General features: G+C 39.4%; 1 protein-coding gene across 1 annotated transcript; it reads left to right on the top strand.

Moving 5' to 3' along the window:
* The first annotated feature begins 9,955 nt into the window (after positions 1-9,955).
* LOC149503412 (retrovirus-related Pol polyprotein from type-1 retrotransposable element R2) lies at positions 9,956-19,963 on the top strand. Its single transcript, XM_089732635.1, has 2 exons — positions 9,956-11,440; positions 19,874-19,963. The coding sequence occupies exons 1-2, from the start codon at positions 9,956-9,958 to the stop codon at positions 19,961-19,963; spliced, it is 1,575 nt and encodes a 524-aa protein (XP_089588761.1).
* The last annotated feature ends 757 nt before the right edge of the window (positions 19,964-20,720 follow it).

The raw sequence follows: 20,720 nt of genomic DNA, 5'->3' as shown, positions 1-20,720 counted from the left end.
TAAAAAAAATCGTAGACTTTCTAAAGAGGAAAAAATAAATCCCTATAAATAAAACAAAATCCCATAAATGTTTTCGGTCTAAGCATGTAAATTTTTTTGTAATCCTCTCTAAATTAATTAATTGTTATTTATTAAATACAATAATATCATAATTTAGTATTCCATTTTTTTACTACTTTTGTAAACACTTTTGCTTATTTTAGAAAAATATTTAGTAATTTAGAATAAAACAAACGAAACCAGCATTTTAAAACATAGGTAGTACTAATATACTTACTTCTAATAGTTTGAAGCGAAAGTATTAAAAGTGAACGACCCTGACCTTGAAAGGTTGAATAAAAATGTCAGAGTACATTGCACTGTGAAGTTTGATCATATGCCCGTCTCTTTTTATCCTGTGCGTTAAGTATAACGTTGTCCTTATCTAGAAATCAATAATGGTAGAGTCGAATCTGCTTAATGTAGAGTCGAAAATAAAAATAAGCTACTGAATCGGAGTGAACTGTGGCATGCGCTGTACCGAAGCCGTGGAGCTACGCGTTCGAATAGAGACTGTCTCTCTCCAACACACTAGAATTCCATAACAAATATTCAAAATAAGAATCTTGGAATAACAATTCAAATGATCTTTTAGACTTATTCCTATTCGCTTAAACGAATAACAAAACAAATTTGAAATAAGAACGTTTGGTAGTTTTTAATGTTCTATCACTGTGAGGCTTGTAAAAGGCATATGAATTTTCATTCCTGAATCGCGCTATTGACATTTTAGCGAAAGTTCGTATATAAGACTTGAACTCGTTAATTCTGATGGGAGGTCCGTAGCTACTGCGTGGGCCGGTACTGGCAGGGATCCGGTCTGCTTCCCTGCTACCCGCTCTATAATGAGAATTAAGCTCGATAGAAAGAGAAAATGAGAATAGAAACTCAGAAAAAAGATATACTGCGACAAACTGTTGAAAACTGAAAAAAGAGGCTAAGGTCTCATCCACACGCTAGTAGCTGATTTGACTTCCTTTTTGTTGAACGACATGCGACCTAGACCTACTATACCGTTCAGGCCAAGCCAAAATCACAGAATCTCAGTATTTTTTATCAACTTGAGATTTTCATTGTAAAATTGCAACAATTTGTACGGAAGATAAGAATTAATGTTTTTTACCGTCTAGTTTTTAAGATATTTTAAAAGGCTATCATAATTTTGTTGTTTTTTTTCCTTTTTTCCTACCTATGCTGATAGCCTTGATAGGCTATATCAGCTTTTCCTTGACGTGTAGGTGAGCTCACGGGGTTCAAACCGGGTGTGTTGCTAACACTGGCCCTAGCAAGAGCAGTGCTTCGCAAAATCTACGACGGATCAGAAACGCGACCCACTGAGAAGATCCGGCGAGAAACTCAGTGGGCGAATCTTGATAAAAACTACAAGTTTCTATTGGATTTTTGTTTGATGACCTCTTGTGAGTCCGCGCGGGTAGGTACCACCACCCTGCCTATTTCTGCCGCGAAACAGTAATGCATTTCGGTTTGAACTATACTTGAGACCTTAGAACTTATATCTCAAGATGGGTGGCGCTTTTGCGTCGTAGATGTCTATGGGCTCCAGTAACCACTTAACACGAGGTGGGCTGTGAGCTCGTCCATCCATCTAAACAATAAAAAAAAAAAAACCTCACGGGCTCACGGATGACCCTCGTGGCCCAAACGGTTCAGTAAGGTAAGGCTCACCAGTGAGCACCGTGGCCTGAATGAAAATATTTGATTTTTCATGTAGCGTACAAGATGTTATCAACCTTTTACGACATTACTGTCTTAAACCAGGATACTATTAGCGTTTTGTTTCAACATTAATGTTGTTTTACGATTAAGTTTATTGTTTTAGTTTCATTGATATCGCGTATTCAGCGTATTTCGCGCTTACTATGCGTATTGAGAGTTCCTTTCGAGAGTCGCTTTCTTCTCGCGTGGTCAGTGAAAAGCGTCACGTTTTTTTTTTTTAAAGACTAGCTGACCCGGTAGGCTTCGTACCTTGTACCTCAATCGATAAATAAAATACCTAAACTTTTGTATAAAATAAACTTAAAACAAACAAAAGGAATCCGTTCGACGGGGCACACGTCAAAGGAAAAACAAAATTGTTATTTTTATTTAACTCTGGACTTCCACAAATAATTCAAGATCAAAATTAGACAAATCAGTCCAGCCGTACTCGAGTTTTAGCGAAACTAACGAACAGCAATTCATTTTTTTTAAAGATTACAAAAATATTCCCGCAGGAATGAGATGTCACTACTGACCTGTAGCTGTCACTAAAAACCATCAACCTATTTGCATCGTTTCAATAATAAAGGACGCCAAACAAAAGTACCTACTTGCACATTTATACAATTATTGTAGATACTTAATTTTTTCAATTAATAAGTAATTATGATTAATTTATTCCCTTACATTGGAGCTCTCCAAGTTACGTACGTTTGCGGGCTAATTAAATTTACTACCTATTACAAAAGCTGGAGGACCGCAGAAAAATATATTTCCAAAACCAAAACCCTTTCCGGGAATTCCCCCAAGAATAGTAAAATATAGCTTCACTTTTAAATTATGTCATGGATATAGAATGTTACAAGAATTAAGATAAATTATACCGAATATTGATTAAATGTTTTGACAAAGAATTTTAATAACCAAACTATTTATATTCAAAACTATTTTCTGATTAAAGCATGCAAGCTCTTTGAACAAATTACAATTGTGTTTTATTTATATTTGGCTCATGTGAGATAGAAAGGATAGAAAGCATTTACCGAAATTCTGTGAACGTAATCACTAATTAGGTACCTATCTAACTAAATCTAGTGAAGTGGCTGAGATTTGACTTGAGTCACTTGAAGTTTGAACAAAGTACACTGTATGATTTTTTTTTCTACCTATGATGATAACTTTGATAGGCTATATCAGCTACACCCTAGTGTGTAGGTGAGCTCTTGGGGCTCAAACCGGAGGTGTTGCTAACACCGGCCCTAGCAAGAGCAGTGCTTCGCAGAATCTACCACTGGATCGGAAACGCAACCCACTGAGAAGATCCGGCGAGAAATTCTGTAAGCTTTTCTTGTTGTAAGCTCTATGCTCTATCGACTCTAACGTGGAGATGCGGCTCTTCATTATAATACGTATATTATGATCCATTATACGCTCGTCATTGATATTGTGTCAGTCAAACTTCATCAAAAAACAATTCACGAATATTTCAAAGCAGTTTTAGACATATTTAGTTAAATAACTTCTGTTTTACTTCTTTTTTCCAACCTATTCTAGTAATACGAAGAGCTATTTCAGCTTCTCCTTGTAGTGTAGATGAGCTCACGGGGATCAAACCTGACGACGTTGCTAACACTGGCCCTAGCAAGTGCAGTGCTTCGCAGAATCTACCACCGGATCGGAAACGCAACCCACTGAGAAAATCCGAGGAGAAACTCAGTGGGCTGTGTCTAAGGGTTAATTTACTCGTCAAGCCCTTCGTCGTAAGCGACGGGTTCGACAAGGACGGTGGCCGATGCTTAAAGTACCTAAAAGCACCGTTAGTGGATCGGAAGAGTCGTAATGACGTGTTTAGGGCGACGTCGACAGTTTACCATTCGGTCCACAGGATCGGGTATGTAGTTTCCGGCGGTCACGACAAGAGGGTTTTCGTGTCGTACAGCGTTCTCAAAGCGGCGCAATGATGCCAACTATATATACTTACTGATTGAGTCAAGCTCCAGGTCATCATGGAGATCCACATTCCTTAAGAACCACGATGCTTCGACGGCTATCCTGCAAAAACGGGATTGAATTACTTGAAGGGGTTTCAAATCAGTGCGGGCCGCGTGAGCGAGCATTACACTTGCATAGCGTCGCTGCGCGTGCGAATCCGCGTAAGAGCAACTTGTAAAGACCGCGTATTTGCTTTTTGATGATTTTACAGGAGGAAGAAAAAACTTAATATCTCAGCCATTTCAATTGTTATTACCAACTGAACTTAACAGCTAGTTCTTTACACCTTTCTTTAATGGAAAATAACGTAAATTTAATCGTAGTTAGCCTAGATTTTGTGTAAAGTCACTTACGCGGTTTTGTTTTAACTAATTACAAAATAATTACACTGTTATTAAAGGTACGCGGTTTTTAAATGAAACAATTGATTAAAGGGTTGTATTTATTATTAGAAAAACCAAATCGGAAACAGTATAATCTAACAAAAATATTATGTATTTATTATCGAAATCAGTTTACAAAAGGATATTTATTACCTATTCATAATTAGTAGATCATTAATATTTAATCATTAATGGAGATCTTATTATAAGAGTTCAGATTTCCATTCCAGGTCTTATAGATTCAATAAATAAGGTAATCTATAAGACCAAAGTCTTTAAAAAACATATATTCAGGTGTAATTACTTCAGACTTGGAACTTTTCTGGCCCCCTTTGTAATTACTTCGAACTTGGTACTTTTCTGGGATCCTTTGTTATTGTGGCGTGTTTTGAGGGTAAAAATATTTCCCGATTTTTCAACTTCCTCTCAATCCCCGAGTGGACTGAATCTACTTCCATTTGCCAGTGACCTTTCTCCAAGTACTTCTGAGTTATTATTACTTTCCTAGCCATAGCCAAGTGCAACAACGCATTCGATACAACATTATTTGTTTTGTGCTGTACAACCATCTCTAAATATAACATCCTTTCAATCATTATCCAGTAATTTAGTTACGTAGTCTACGAAAAAGACGCGAAAGTAGTGGCTTTTAAGGCGGATGCTGTCCCATCGAACCGGTAACACGTGACTCAATTATTGCTAAGATTGTACACAGAAAAGTTATGTACGGCGCGATTAGTTTCAAAATAAAGTGCACTGGCATTGAGGAAAGAACATAGTTTAATTGCCTGAAGGTCTGCTGTTAATGCATGTATGATTCCTTTTTGGGCTAATTCTTTGTCAAAATTCTTTTCTGCTTTAGCCAAGTCCTTTCGTTCAATATGTTTAGCATACTGTTCGTCTGATAAATTACCAATTTTGTGAGCACAGCACTGGTCACAAGCATCCTTTTTTGGTTGAAACAATCCAATATTCTCCTCAAGCAAAAGCTTTTAAATAATAGTTTGGGGAAAAAATTTCTTCGCATTTTGTAAGAAAATTCACAACATTTTTTAATATAGTTTATTAACATTTAACTACAGTATGTAGGTACCATTTTGCTCGATAACTTTTTGCCATCTTTTAGGTAGGGACATAATCCCATTGCTATAGAAATTTTGGGGCTTCTGATCAAAATACCGCGACAATTGGTTTTGGCAGTCCTCTCGTGATCTTAACCTGACACTGCCTAAAGACTTCTGAAGAGACCGACACAGGTGGAAATCTGAAAGTGCAAGGTCAGGACAATACGGCGGATGCATTAACACCTTCCAGCCAAGCTCTCTTAATTTTTGCTGAGTGGCTAAAGATGTGTGAGGTCTAGCATTATAATGATGAAAAACCACACTCCTTCTGTTGATTAATTCCGGCCGCTGTCTCTCAACTTCTTGTTTTAATCTCATCAGTTTTTCGCAGTAGATTTCAGAAGCGATGGTCCTGCCTGGTGGTAACGGCTCATAACGAATCCCTTCCAATCTCACCCCACACACAGCATCACCTTGTTGCGTGTTAACCCGGGTTTCGCCACAGTCTGTGAAGCCTGACCGGCCTTTGACCACGACCTTTTTCGCGCGTTCTTGTCGTACGTGATCCACTTTTCATCACCAGCTATCAGCTTCTTCAAAAATGGTTCGGTTTCATTATGTCGTAATAAAGAATCACAAATCAGTACACGGTTCATTAGGTTTCTTTCAGTGAGCTCGTGAGGTATCCAAATATCGAGCTTTTTTGTGTACCCAGTTTTTTTTCAAATGCGCCAAAACTGTTTGTTAGTCAATTCCCAGTTCTTCAGCTACGTCGTAACTACTGATATGTTGATCTTGCTCCACTTTTTCAAAAATGGCATCGATTTTATCCGTAATAGGGCGACCAGAGCGACGTGCATCTTTGACATCAAAATTTCTGGATTGAAAACGTTTTAACCAAATTTGTGCTGTTCTCACAGACACTGTACTAGGTCCATAAACATCGCAAAAAATTCACGGCTTGCCTTGCAATTTACTTTTCTTATAGTAAAATTTTAAAATGTATCGAATTTCTTCATTAGATTCACTCATCTTGACAGTACGAAAAATAAATAAAAATCACACATTTTCCTAATTTGAATTTAAAATTATCTTCCTTAAAATTTGAACTTTTAATGATACCAAAACCAGCCAGATACAAATAGTATAGCCGAAGAGATTTTATTACAAGTTTATACATACTACAATGCGAAAATACTTTTTCCCCAACCTATTACTTTTCTAGATGCTACAGGTTTATTTTCTGAAACCGAGTAGTCGACATAAAGACGATACAATTGTGATTTTGATTGTATGATAGGTTCTAAGCACAACTTTGAAGTAGATTTTCTGCAGTAATGTGATGGTAGTTTCGGTAGTACAGTTAAATATTTTTTAGCTAATTCTTTTTTGGATATTTTTTGTATGACTCCTGTTGTTTTAAGTTCCTTATTATTTGTCCCATCTTCAAGCCAATAGCGAACCGTCCATTCTTTAATACCCAATCTCTCCAAAAACGTTTTCAGGCTAACTCTTACCTTTTTATTGTTAACTTTTTGATAGTACATTTTAGTGTCATTTCATCTTGAATTAGAGATCTTCGTTTTCTAGATGTAAGTTTTTTATCCACCATTGAAGTAATATATTTTTATTTTCTTGCAAAGTCATCTTCTAGTGATCATTAAATATTTCAGATCGAGCGTCTTTTGTTAGGTTTGAACTATAGTAACCACTAAAGCATTTTGTTGACAAACATATTGGACCCATTATTCTTGCTGGCTCAGGATCGTTCTGAACAAGTTTTGTGCCCTCCTTTTAAATCCAATGTACTCTTTTCCCATTATTCTCTACCTCTTATTTTTCTTTCTCAGACAAAGTGTGGACACTGGTTGTATCACTGCTTAATTTTGATAGTTAAATATATTTAATATTGCTCTTTTCTTCTGTAATAATATTTTTCGCCTTTCAGATAGCTCTCGCAAAGTTACCACGTTTTAATTAATATCCGCATTTTCTAAAATAAAATTATCTTGGTCCTCTATCATTTGAGTACTTACCTGAAAATGCAAGGATTTAACTATAAAGAAATAAATAAATAGTTTTAGTAAAATTCAATACCGCGTAACTCAACAAAACTATTAAATCAAGCTATGTCAAGACCGCGTAAATACTTTTTAGGGGCTATATTAGTCAGAATCATTAAATTGATAAATAATTATATGTAATTTAAATATTCTAAGATAAGCACATTACAAACGGAAAATAATAAACATTTAAAACAAACTTACATGGTGGTTATTCACGGCAAAATAATTATTTTCGGGAGCACACACAAATTGCGTTACATTTTCCTTACGACCGTAGTAAATACGCGCAATTTCTTCCAACTTCATGCCTCCTACTGTTCCGCGGTATTGTTTCGATAGTAAAACTGGTGTTTTTCCTTGGATAATTCAAATCAGGTGAGGTCTAATATATGCCTATGAGAGCTTAGAATCGACCAGCACGATATTGGAATTTTGCGCGTTTTGCTGTTACGCGGTATTTACAAACTGCTCTTACGCGGTTTTGCACGCGCAGCGACGATAGGTCATGATGTATGAATATAAATACAAAACGCACTTATACATATACAAAAGTAATCCTACTATGATTATAAAAACGCGAAATTCTGTATGAATGTATCGATGTTTATTTGTTACTCTTTCACGCGAAAACTACTGCACAGAATTTGATGAAACTTTACAATAATATAGCTTACCCATCAGAATAACACATAGGCTATCTATACTTCTATACTGTAAATAATAATATTATAAAGAGGAAAGATTTGTTTGTTTGTTTGTATTGAATAGGCTCCGAAACTACTGGACCGATTTGAAAAATACTTTGACTGTTTGGAAACTACACTATTCCCGGGTGACATAGGTTATAATCTTTTCTGAAAAAAATTAGGGATCCTTATTAAAACTCCAATAATGTAACCCAAGGTGTAAAACAAATACCTAAAATATTCATTACATCGCGTTCCCTGCGAAAACTATTGATGATCGAATAAAATAATGTACTACGACTTTGTAGAACACATTATTATTTATAGAAAGTGTCGCGACAGCATAATAATAATATGTCTAACAATTATAGTTATGCCGCAATAAGTGCAAGCGTGCAAGGTGGAGCCACTTGAAGCGCTAGTGCGGTGTCCTTGGGCCTGCGGTCTTACCCCACGATCTGCAGACCGTCAAGTTCCATATACCCCGCAAGTCTCCTAGGCGCGGATACCTTTTTTTTTTTTTATTGCTTAGATGGATGGACGAGCTCACAGCCCACCTGATGTTAAGTGGTTACTGAAACCCATAGACATCTACAACGTAAATGTGCCACCCACCTCGAGATAAAAGTTCTAAGGTCTCAGTATAGTTACAACGGTTACCCCACCCTTCGAACCGAAACGCATTACTGCTTCACGGCGGAAATAGGCGGAGTGGTGGTACCTACCCGTGTGGACTCCCAAGAGGTCCTACCACCAGTAAACCTACCTACCTCGAAGGGGGTTCTATTACGGGGTGGGTCCAGAAGCTCTTTTAAAAAAAGGAAACTGTGACTGACACTGTATGTATGTATGTATGTAATATATTTATTCATAAAAAGTTACACTATGTAGAGTCGTTCGGTAGAGCGGGTGTGGTTTCGTGAAACACAATCCAATGATTCTATCCGGATGTGTTTAGCAGTGATATCATGGTTTTCCTTCTTTTCCTATTTACCTGTAGCCTTGAAGGGCTGGCTCTGGGCTCAACCTGAGAGACGTTGCTAACACTAGCCTTAACAAGAGCAGGGCTTCGCTGAATCTACCAGCGGATCGGAAACGCGACCCATTGAGGATATCCGGTAAGAAGCTCGCGTGGATTGCAGGCGATGGCGGCTTTATACGTTTCTTTTGGACAGTACTAATATAGCTTTTTTTTATTGCATAGATGGGTGGTTCCCATCGACGATTTTATGATTTTCGAAGTACTTATTTTTGTGCATACGTGGAGAATAATTGTTTTTTTTTAAATAGCCATTTTTCGCAATAAAATAATAATAATAATATGGGGCTCTGTCTGCAGCGACTGTTAGACCCCACATAAAAGCCCAACGATGAGTAAAACCTATAACAGAAACAAAAGATCTGACTCGTTAAGACCACTTCAGCGGGTCGAACCCCCATCATCATCACCACCGGGAGGCTTGGTGCCTGCAGAGTCCACAAGGACTCCGCAACAGGCACCCGCACTCGGTGGAGGGCGGCGCATGCGATGGACTCGTGAACAAAATTCCAATGTCATGCGCGCCCACTTTGGGGCTGTGGGGGGAGAAACAGGCGGCACAGGGCGTCGAGCAAGACTGCTTCGTAATTTTCAAGCGCTTGAGCCATCGCTGACACACATTCCGGAACAGTACCGGCCAATAACGTGTCTTCCTACCACCTATAAGACACTGACATCCGTTCTGGAAACTAAGATCTCACACCACATAGACAGCTGTCGAGTACTGTCTGGTGCCCAGAACGGGTGTAGGCGTGGTAGCCGCGGTACTAAGGAACTCCTCTTGATCGACGCGGTATCTGGCCAGCAGGTCAAACGCAACCGACGAAATTTCTCTGCCGCGTGGATAGATTATAAAAAGGCATTTGACTCGGTCCCCCATACATGGCTGAAGAGGGTCCTCGAGCTGTATAAGATAGACGATACAGTTCGAGACTTCCTCGGTGCCTGTATGGGGCAATGGAGCACAATGCTTAGTCTATCCGGTGTGCGGCTGTCGGCTGTAGAAGACCGAATAAAGGTGAATCGGGGTATATTTCAGGGTGATTGTCTGAGTCCATTGTGGTTTTGCCTGGCCCTGAATCCTCTCAGTTCATTACTGGAGGCTTCGAGGACAGGCTTTCAGTTTCGAAGGGGGGGCTTGAAGGTGTCCCACTTGTTCTACATGGATGACCTCAAGTTGTACGCTCCTCATGCTGCAGGCCTCAGGCGACTGCTTGACATCACTTGTGATTTCAGTAGTCGCATTAGGATGAGGCTGGGAGTCGACAAGTGTGCGGTTCTCCATGTAGAGAGAGGGAGTATAGTCTCATCGGATCGCTTACCTGTATCCGATGGGATAAACCTTCGGGCACTCTCCGAGGGAGAAACATACCGGTACCTGGGCATGTCGCAAAATTTAGGTATTGACGTGGCGGTCGTCAAACAGGCTGCATGCGACTTGTTTTGTGAACGTTTAACAAAAGTGTGTAAGAGCCTTTTGTCGGGCGTGAATAAGACAAAGGCGTTTAACGGCTGGGCGATGCCCGTCCTGTTGTATACCTTCGGCGTGCTCAGGTGGACTCAGACCGAACTGGATGCCCTGGATAGAAAAGTCCGCTCAATTATGACCCTCCATAGGATGCTTCACCCGAAGTCCTCGGTAATGAGATTGTACATTCCGCGGAAGTGTGGTGGCCGGGGCCTACTTAGCGCCAAGGTCATGCACAACAGTGGGGTGTGCAGTCTCAGGAAATATTTCCTATCGAGGGCTGACAGTGTGATGCACAGAGAGGTCATGGAATGCGACAAAGGACTGACCCCGCTAGCCCTGGCCAGAGACGGGTGGCAATCACCGGCGGTACTCAGTACCTCTGACCGTGAGGCCATATGGAAAGGGAAAGAGCTGCACGGACGCTTCTTTCAGGCACTGCATGAGCCCCACGTGGACAAAGAAGCCTCCGTGCACTGGCTGCGATTCGGTGACCTCTTTGGGGAAACCGAGGGTTTTGTCTGTGCAATACAGGATCAGGTTATCAGGACGAACAACTATAGGAAGCACATTCTGAGGGATGGGACAGCTGACATCTGTCGATTATGCCGCCGACCGGGTGAATCCCTCAGACATGTCACCTCTGGTTGTTCTATGCTTGCTAACACTGAGTACTTGCACAGACATAACCAAGCAGCCAGAATCCTCCACCAAGAGCTCGCCCTTAAGTATGGCCTCATCGAACAGAGGCTACCGTATTATAAGTACCAGCCGGACGCTGTACTCGAAAACGACCGTGCCAAGCTCTACTGGGACCGGCCCATCATTACGGACAGGACTATTCTTGCGAATAAGCCTGATATCGTGCTGATGGACCAGACGGAGTCTCGGGTATTTCTGGTGGATATCACCATCCCCTACGACGAGAACCTCGTGCGGGCCGAGGCAGATAAAAAGACCAAATATTTGGACCTGGCGCACGAGGTGACCGATATGTGGAGGGTGGTATCTACAGAAATAATCCCGGTAGTTGTGTCGGTGAATGGTTTGGTCCCTAAAAGCCTCTCAAAACATCTCGAGAGGCTTGGTCTCAATAAAAAGTCGGTGGTGGCCCAAATGCAAAAAGCAGTCTTGCTCGACAATGCCCGTATAGTTCGCCGGTTTCTCTCCCAATAGTCCCTAACGCTCCGGCCGATTGTTGCCCACCTCGCCGGAGTGTGTCCTGCCGTCTTCCCAGGCGTGGCAGTGTTTAATACATGATAATAATAATAAAACCATTTATTGCCTTTCACACAGATCCAGATTAATACATTTAGATACATGTATTGATTGACTTATTGACTTCCGCGGTGAAGGAATAACATCGTGTAATAAAAATCAAACCCGCAAAATTATAATTTGCGTAATTAATGGTGGTAGGACCTCTTGTGAGTCCGCACGGGTAGATACCACCACCCTGCCTATTTCTGCCGTGAAGCAGTAATGCGTTTCGGTTTGAAGGGTGGGGCAGCCGTTGTAACTATACTTGAGACCTTAGAACTTATATCTCAAGGTGGGTGGCGCATTTACGTTGTAGATGTCTATGGGCTCCAGTAACCACTTAACACCAGGTGGGCTGTGAGCTGGTCCACACATCTAAGCAATAAAAATAAAAAAATACCAAAAAGGAAGTCAAATCCACTACAAGGGCGGTTTGAGAATGAATTCTCGTTTCTATTTTAAATCATTTTTTTTCATTATTTAAATCAAGTACATAAACGTTCGGATTCACCACGCTATAAACTGATTGATGGCGGCTTACACCGGCCCGCCACCACCACCGGCTTACCCCGTAATGACGGACTCCCCGCTGTCATCGAAACACCAGGTGTATTTATGTGGAGTTCCGTGAAAACATCGTTAGCGTGATTCAGACCAAGCTCCGTGATTGGTCAGTTTCGGGGGCGTTGTTCGGAGTCGTTATTGTATAACTCGGTTAAGTCGCGTTTTAACAATTCCAAGTATTTAAATAACATTTTTTTACTGACCTTACTCTTTTGGCGGAAACGCGAAGAGCGAAGCTGTTTGAATTGTTTTATTTTATTAATTAAATGTTTTCTCAAGCTTTTAAACGTTTGATAACGGTGGTTTGTTCATTCATTGTTTTTTTGATCTGTGGAAGTGCACAAATGAGGGAAAATGAAACAAAGAGGTTGGACGTAGCTTATCGGGTTGTTAAAAACAAATAACTGAAAAGTATCTGTAATTAACTATCATTTTACTGAAACTTTATTTCATTCCATCTCATAGCGTTTAATTTGATTTCATCCCAGGCATGTAGGCAGTGGCTTGACTCTGCCCCTGGCATTGCTGAAGTCCATGGGCGACGGTAACCACTCACCATCAGATGGGCCGTGCGCTCGTCTGCCTACAAGGGCAATAAAATAAAAAATAAAAATCCCAATTAATTTTCGTCTCAAGTGAATCAACTTCATCTCATTTCGATTTATTTCGGTTTATAACAGAATATAAGAAGAAAATACAAGATTTCGCTTAAAGAAGTATAAATCCGGCCATAAAATATGTATAAAACAAACTATTTTAATATTTTGTATAACTATAAATTATTTTCATCTGTCTTTATAGATGCGTGTAGAGCTAAACAAAGCGCATCACAGTATCCTTCAACAGTATATTAATCTATAAGATTATCAACAGTATCTTTTGTTGACACTACTCGTGAAACCTAATTTTCATTAATGAGCAATTGCGTATTATTAAAAGCATTTGTAGACTATAATCGTGTCAAAGTTTATTCCTAGTTCTGAGGGAAAACAACTATACGTATTAATATGAAGCGTTAGTATCATTATACAACACAAGTTTTTTTTTTTTATTGCTAGATGGGTGGACGAGCTCGCAGCCCACCTGCTGTTAAGTGGTTGCTGGAGCCCATAGAAATTTACGACGTAAATACGCCACCCACCTCGAGATATAAGTTCTAAGGTCTCAAGTATAGTTACAACGGCTGCTCCATCCTTCAAACCGAAACGCATTACTGGTTCACGGCAGAAATATGCAGGGTGGTGGTACACACCCGCGCGGACTCACAAGAGGTCCTACCTCCAGTTTTCGACCTCATCATGTGTTAATATGATCAGCATTCGCATTGTTAAATAGCTTACGCATTGTTGCAGTAAATAAAGCGTATTTAAAGTATTTTTTCGGTGACGCTACCTGCTCTACTTTTAAATTTTTAAGGTAGTTGCTTGAAATTAGACTTTTCTAATGTCTGTGCGCATACTCACAGGTTAGATCCCATACCTTGAATATGATTGCAAATGGGATGGTTCAGTTTTGTATGACTGCAACCAGCTTTAGCAAGAGGTAAAACTGATTTTAATTTGTAATGAACAAACTATGAACTGAACGTCTTCAATAAGGGTTTTAGGAGAGTCCGCCTCTGTAGACAGCGGTTTGGCTGTGTATTATATCGACTAAGTTTCAAAATATTTCAGGTTTTATAGCTTAGAATAGGATTCTCATGAACTAGTAACAATATTATTACTGTCAATAGACAAAGACAATTAAAAAAAAAAGCTTGCAGGCTACAGTGGATTTTGGCTACTTAAATAGCTGTTGCATTAAATTGTCGTGAGCCGAATGTCAGCAAGTAATAATTAAATTTGTTTGAAGCCCTATATTGACTCAATCACTGTTAGTTTAATTCATTATATCGATGGGTAAAAGGTTATTTGGTTTAAGCAACATTTCACTTAATACGCGTCATTTATCTTTGTAATTAGAAGTGCTTTTTATTTGGTATCAGCATTAACAATTCGATGTTTTTAATTGAACTTCAACTAAGCTTCATCATCATCATCATCAACAGCCCACAGTCGTCCACTGCTGGATATAGGCCTCTCCCAATCTACAGCACTGAGCTCGGTCTGCGGCTCTCCTCAACCACTTCTTGCCGGCCACCGTGCGGAGGTCATCGCACCATCTAGCCAGGGGGCTTTATTTATTAAGCTTACCCCATTCAAATACTGGAAGAAGTTTATTTCTTAAGATATTTTTTTCCAAAATTTAAACTTTAAATGGCTATGACGGTTAATGATGTTAGCTTGGTATGTACATGTAATGCGTAGAGAGAAGATGCATGTGAGTAGGAGATGTATGGAAACGGTAGTGCAAGGTAGAGGGGGAAGAAGTCAACCGAAGAAGACATGGATGGAGTGTGTGAATGACGATATGAGAGAGAGAGGAGTCAGTGTTGAGATGACGGCTGATAGAAGAGAATGGAATAGAAAAATTCGCTGTGTCGACCCCTACTAGAGGGATAAGGGACAAAGAAGAAGAGAAACTTTAAATGGCGCTCCTGTAAATATGCAAAGATTTCGCTTAAGTCAAATGGCCTTTCACTGCTCGACATAATACACAACGAACCATACATTAAAATTTCCATAGCAACACACGACTGACAGGTGCACACTGCGTGACTCGTTTACAAAAATTATATTAACATTTATTTTTAAATTCGATTCCATGAGTTGTCCGCCTCGTTTTCCCAGCGCCAAGTGTATCGGCTAATTCGATAAGGTTTCACCTGCAGCTGTGATGCACGGTACAATTAAGCCGTCGAATAAATCATAGTCTTTGTTTTGTGGCACTATTCGTAGGACGTCTTCGATATTGCAACGGTAATGCAAAAGTAACTTTACTACGTTCTAATACAGAATGGTTCGCATTAGGAACGGTGAGGTTGATACGATCTATTCTTACGAATACACAATATGTAACGCTCTTGTTAATTCATCACGAACTGTTTCTTTAATCTCAAAGCGTTTTAAAAAAAGACGCATAAATAATACCAAATACAATCAAAAGTACTGTTACCGTTACATTTCACCTCTTTAATTGTCATTATATTCGTTTTGATGTTAAGCTATGACCACAAATAATAATAGAATAAATAAATAAATAAATAAATACTAGTTCGGTGAATCTAGAATAACCCCTCGAAGTTACTAGAATAGGTAGGGAAAAAGAAGTAAAACGAAGTAAAAAGTAAAATAAGTTTTTAAGTACATATATCTAAAATTGGTTTGAAATAATCGTGAATTGATTTTTGATGAAGTTACAATGCATCATAATGTACGTGTTGTAATATAGAGTCGTATCTACACGCTAGAGTCGATAGAGCTTACAACAAGAACAGCCCACTGAGTTTCTCGCTGGGTCTTCTCAGTGGATCGCTATTCCGATCCATCCGTAGCAGATTCTGCGAAGCACTGCTCTTGCTAGGGCTAGTGTTAGCAATTTATCTCAGGTCGAGCCCGTGAGGTCTTGAAGCGACCGGGCGAAGCTGAAATAGCCCCTTATACTACCAGTAAATAGGTAGGGTTTTATTTATTTATTGCCTAGATGTGTGGACGAGCTCACAGCCCACCTGGTGTTAAGTGGTTACTGGAGCCCATAGACATCTACAACGTAAATGCGCCACACACCTTGAGATATAAGTTCTAAGGTCTCAGTATAGTTACAACGGCTGCCCCACCCTTCAAACCGAAACGCATTACTGCTTCACGGCAGAAATAGGCAGTGCGGTGGAACCTACTCGTGCGGACTCACAAGAGGTCCTACCACCAGTAAAAATGTTTCGAATATTTTAAAATTTACTACCAAGCCTACAACCTACCAATACAGGTTCGAATTGTTATTCGCAAGCCCTACAGGGATATTATGGTAATACAGTATTCCCGAAAAATACATCATACTTAATGCCAATAAAAAGTATCCACATAAGGTTCGGTGGATCGTGATATATGGTAAGGTTCTGTTATGTGGTACGCTAACAATAATTACACGTTCACTTTTATTTACCAGTGACAATAGCCGGTGCGCATCCAGTAATCGAAACTTCGACTAAAACTACTGACACCTTATATTTAGATTCATAGACATCACGGTTGGATCTGGACTGCCCAATAATGCAACACTGGACACGTGTGCATGTTGAGCACTCTGGATCCAAACCAGCCTTTAGGTTAAGGTAGTCTTCATGTTAATTTTGAGTTTCTGTTTTATTATTATTATTATTCGATTTTTTGTTTTTATTATTATTATTATTGCTTTTGTTTCAGTCTGAGATTGTAGTTATAATTTTTATTTAATTCTAGTATAAATGAAATGTTAATGCAGTGTAATGAAGTGTAATATGGATGCAAAATCTGAAGTAAATGAAATAAATAAATAAATAAAAATTACGTTTTCTCCTTACTGAATCACTATACTATGACCTTTTGTTTTCAAGTTTTTATTTTATTGAGAACACTAAATCTAATTAATGGCTATATAAAAACAAAAACTCTTATCAAGCTGATAAAAAGCTTTTATATTATTTTATTGCCCGTGCAGGCAGCGATCATAGGGCCCACCTGATGGTGAGTGGTTAACGTCGCCCATGGACTTCAGCAATGCCAGGAGCAGAGCCAAGCCGCTGCCTACCGTTAAGTACTCTCCACAATCCTCGTTTGAAGAAAGACATGTCATAGAGCTCGGTAAACACCGTGGAAGGGAGCTCATTCCGAAGCCGGATAGTAAGTGGTAAAAAATATCTCTGCAAACGCACTCTGGATGAACGAAGATGTTACATTACCTTTACCATAATAATATTTTAATCACATACTTTTTTAAATCTAATTCTTGCCTTGCAAATTTAATCGTTTTCATCTGGCACGCGTCATTTTGGTGGACGGTGAATTTTATGATGTGACGTAAGCCAATTCGTCTGCCATTTTGCGTCTGGCTAGTAATAAAGGCGGGAACGAAACGGGGGGAAAAAGCGAAGAACTATCAGTGCGATAATAATAAACGAACCACGACTGATGCGGCGTGTGATTTCGAACGTCAAAAAAAAAGTATATTGCTTTTAACTCGTTACAACAAAACATGCGTTTTTTTTTTCAAAACAGACTAAGCTAAGTTTGTGTATTTTCATAGAACACTAGCTGACCCGGCAGACTTCGTAGTGCCTCAATCGATAAATAAAAGACCCAAAGTTTTGTATAAAATAAACTTAAAACCAAAAAACAAAAAGGAATCCGTCCGACGGGGAACACGTCAAAGGAAAAACAAAATTGTTATTTTTATTTAATTCTGAGCATTTTCATATTTATCTACCTTTTAAACCTTCTCTGGACTTCCACAAATAATTTAAGACCAAAATTAGCCAAATCGATCCAGCCGTTTTCGAGTTTTAACGAGACTAACGAACAGCAATTCATTTTTATATATATAGATTAGGTTGTAGTTTTAATTCAAATGTCGATAAGTAACACTTCAGTCGTCCGTTATAACCGTTATTACTGGTGGTATGACGTCTCATGAGTCCGCACGGGTATGTACCACCACCCTGCCTATTTCTGTGAAGTTGTAATGCGTTTCGGCTCTAAGGGTGGCCTTTCTACTGTTAAAACGACAGGAACAAACAGCGTGGAGGTATCCGTGCGACTTCACATGACGATCTATTAACATTTTTTTTATTATTATTAAATTCGCACTATACAAAGCTCTACACGCCACACCTATGGAAACATTAAGAACTGTAAAGATTATACTTAGTTTCTCGCCGGATCTTATCAGTGGGTCGCGTTTCCGATCCGGTGGTAGATCCTGCGAAGCACTGCTCTTACTAGGGTTCGTGTTAGCAACGTCGTCAGGTTTGAGCCCCGTGAGCTCACATACTAGTTCGGCGAATCTAGAATAACCCCTCGAGGTTACTAGGACAGGTATGAAAAAAAAAATTGGATGCTAGTCCCATGGTCTCTGGCTCTCCCGTTCATCAAATCGAAAAGCTTGACTGTATCGCGGCAGAATTAGACAGGGTGGTGGTACCTACCCATTCGGAGACAAAATTAAATATATTATCTGATCGTTTAGAATGTTTTCTTTGACTGTGCAAGTAACTCTATAATAAAGGTTAGTATTGAATAGTAAATAAAAAATAAACACTTAAACATTTTAAACAAACTAAACAGAGCTATTTTTATAGTGTTAAACTCAAAAGTTGAAATGCTTTTTGTTTTAAATTATAATTAATTATATTTATAACAAAACATAATTAAATAAAACTCGACACATTTAAGCAACAATCATAGCGTCGCCAATCGCCATATTTAAAAACTGAAGAAGAAGAAACATCTTAAAAAAGCTTTTCTAATTTCAACTCAGAGCGTCGCTTGAAAAACTTTTAATATTGAAATATTATTTCAAATAGAAATAAGGTTGCTCTGATGAATTGCAAAATAGAAAAAAAAACTTAAAACGGATTCCGTCTGCTCCAATGCATTTCAGAGCATTCACGCACACATCCATGCTATCTAGTCTAGTACGCTTAAGGGTGATATTGTCACTGAAATAATTTTAAGGTTAAGGATAAGATTTTTTTTTAATCGCTCTTGTAGGCAGACGATCATGCGGCCCACCTGATGGTAAGTGGTTACCGTCGCCCATGGACTTCAGCAATGTTTTTTTTATTTTATTGCTTAGATGGGTAGACGAGCTCACAGCCCACCTGGAGTTAAGTGGTTACTGGAGCCCATAGACATCTACAACGTAAATGCGCCACCCACCTTGAGATATAAGTTCTAAGGTCTCAAGTATAGTTACAACGGCTGCCCCACCCTTCAAACCGAAACGCATTACTGCTTCACGGCAGAAATGTCAGGGGCAGAGCCAAGCCGCTGCCTACCGAAACGCTTTTGTGCAATAACTTTGTAATTGAAATAAAAATAAGTGTGCTTAGTGCGAATTTCTTTAAAGTTCTCGATAGCGTAAAAGTTAACTCAAATTTTGTATGCAGTCGGAACAGCGCCTCTAGCGGCAAACGTATCAACTCCAAACAGATTTGAGTTAACGTTTACGCTATCGAGAACGTTAAAAAACTCTCACTTAGCACAAAGATTTTAAAAGATATCAAATTGGAATTTTATGGCCACTAAGACGGAAAACAGTTTTCTCTCTATCGCTCTGTCTTCATCATGTCTTAATTTGTACCACGAATAAATACAGCTTTTTCTTTATTTATTACTAGCGACCCGCCCTCGCTTCGCTCCGGAAACATTAAAACACACATGAAACCAAAAAAAATTAATTAAAAAAAAGTAGCCTATGTTCATCAGGGACAATGTCGGCTTCTAATGGAAAAAGAATTTTTCAAATCGGTCCAGTAGTTTCGGAGCCTATTCGAAACAAACAAACAAACAAATCTTTCCTTTTTATAATATTAGTATAGACGTAGATTGAAAAAGCTTAGTCTAGTCGTTATTAAATTAGTCGGAGCCCAAAAACATCGCCTGATTGCCGTCCCTCATTTTGAGATAGAGATCGGACTCTATACTGTACTTAAATCTCTCTCTCGATTGTACTCTATAGCGGCTACCTCACTCTTCAAACCAGAACCCTAAAGCTCTTCGCGGCAAAAATCCAAAACGGCGGTACGCATACCAGTACCACAAGGACTGATGGTGGATGGTATCATCGCCAAGTGTAGCAGTTTCAGTTAACATGGATGGGGTATGTAGCATCGATATTCCTTCCGATTATAACTACTTATCATTTCAAATAACCGGTCATCGTTCTATTAACCCATCGTAAATTAACCCACAGACACAGCCCACTGAGTTTCTCGCCGGATCTTCTCAGTGGGTCGCGTTTCCGATCCGGTGGTAGATTCTGCGAAGCACGGCTCTTGCTAGGGTTCGTGTTAGCAACGTCGTCAGGTTTGAGCCCCGTGAGCTCACCTACTAGTTAAGGTTACGCTGAAATAGCCTCTCAAGGCTATCAGCATAGGTAGAAAAAAAAAACGGTAAAAAATTTCCCGAATGTAGCGCTGTGTCGGAGGGAGGCGGCCTGACACTACCCCTAACATTGCTGGTGTCCATGACCGAGGGGAACCATTCCCCACCATATGAGCCGCATGTTCCTCTACTTGCCGGAACTTCTCAGTGAGTCGCAATTCCGATCCGGTGGTAAATTCGTTGAAGCACTGCTCTTGCTAGGGCTAGTGTTAGCAAATCCCCTCAGGTTGAGTCCGTGAGCTCACCTACCCGTCCGCGAGAAGTCCGCTAGCAATTACACAAATTATAATTTGGCAGGTTTGATTATTATTACGTGATATCATTCCTTCACCGTGGAAGTCAATCGTGAACCATTTATTACCATTACAATATTACAATAAAATTCTAAGGTTCATATTTTAATTGAACAGTACTGATACGCA

This window comes from Bombyx mandarina, chromosome 02 (genome assembly GCF_030267445.1).
Source record: "Bombyx mandarina strain Sakado chromosome 02, ASM3026744v2".
NCBI classification, from domain to species: Eukaryota; Metazoa; Arthropoda; class Insecta; order Lepidoptera; family Bombycidae; genus Bombyx; species Bombyx mandarina.
The sequence above is the reverse complement of the archived record's forward strand: the minus strand, read 5'-3'. Positions and strand labels throughout refer to the sequence as shown.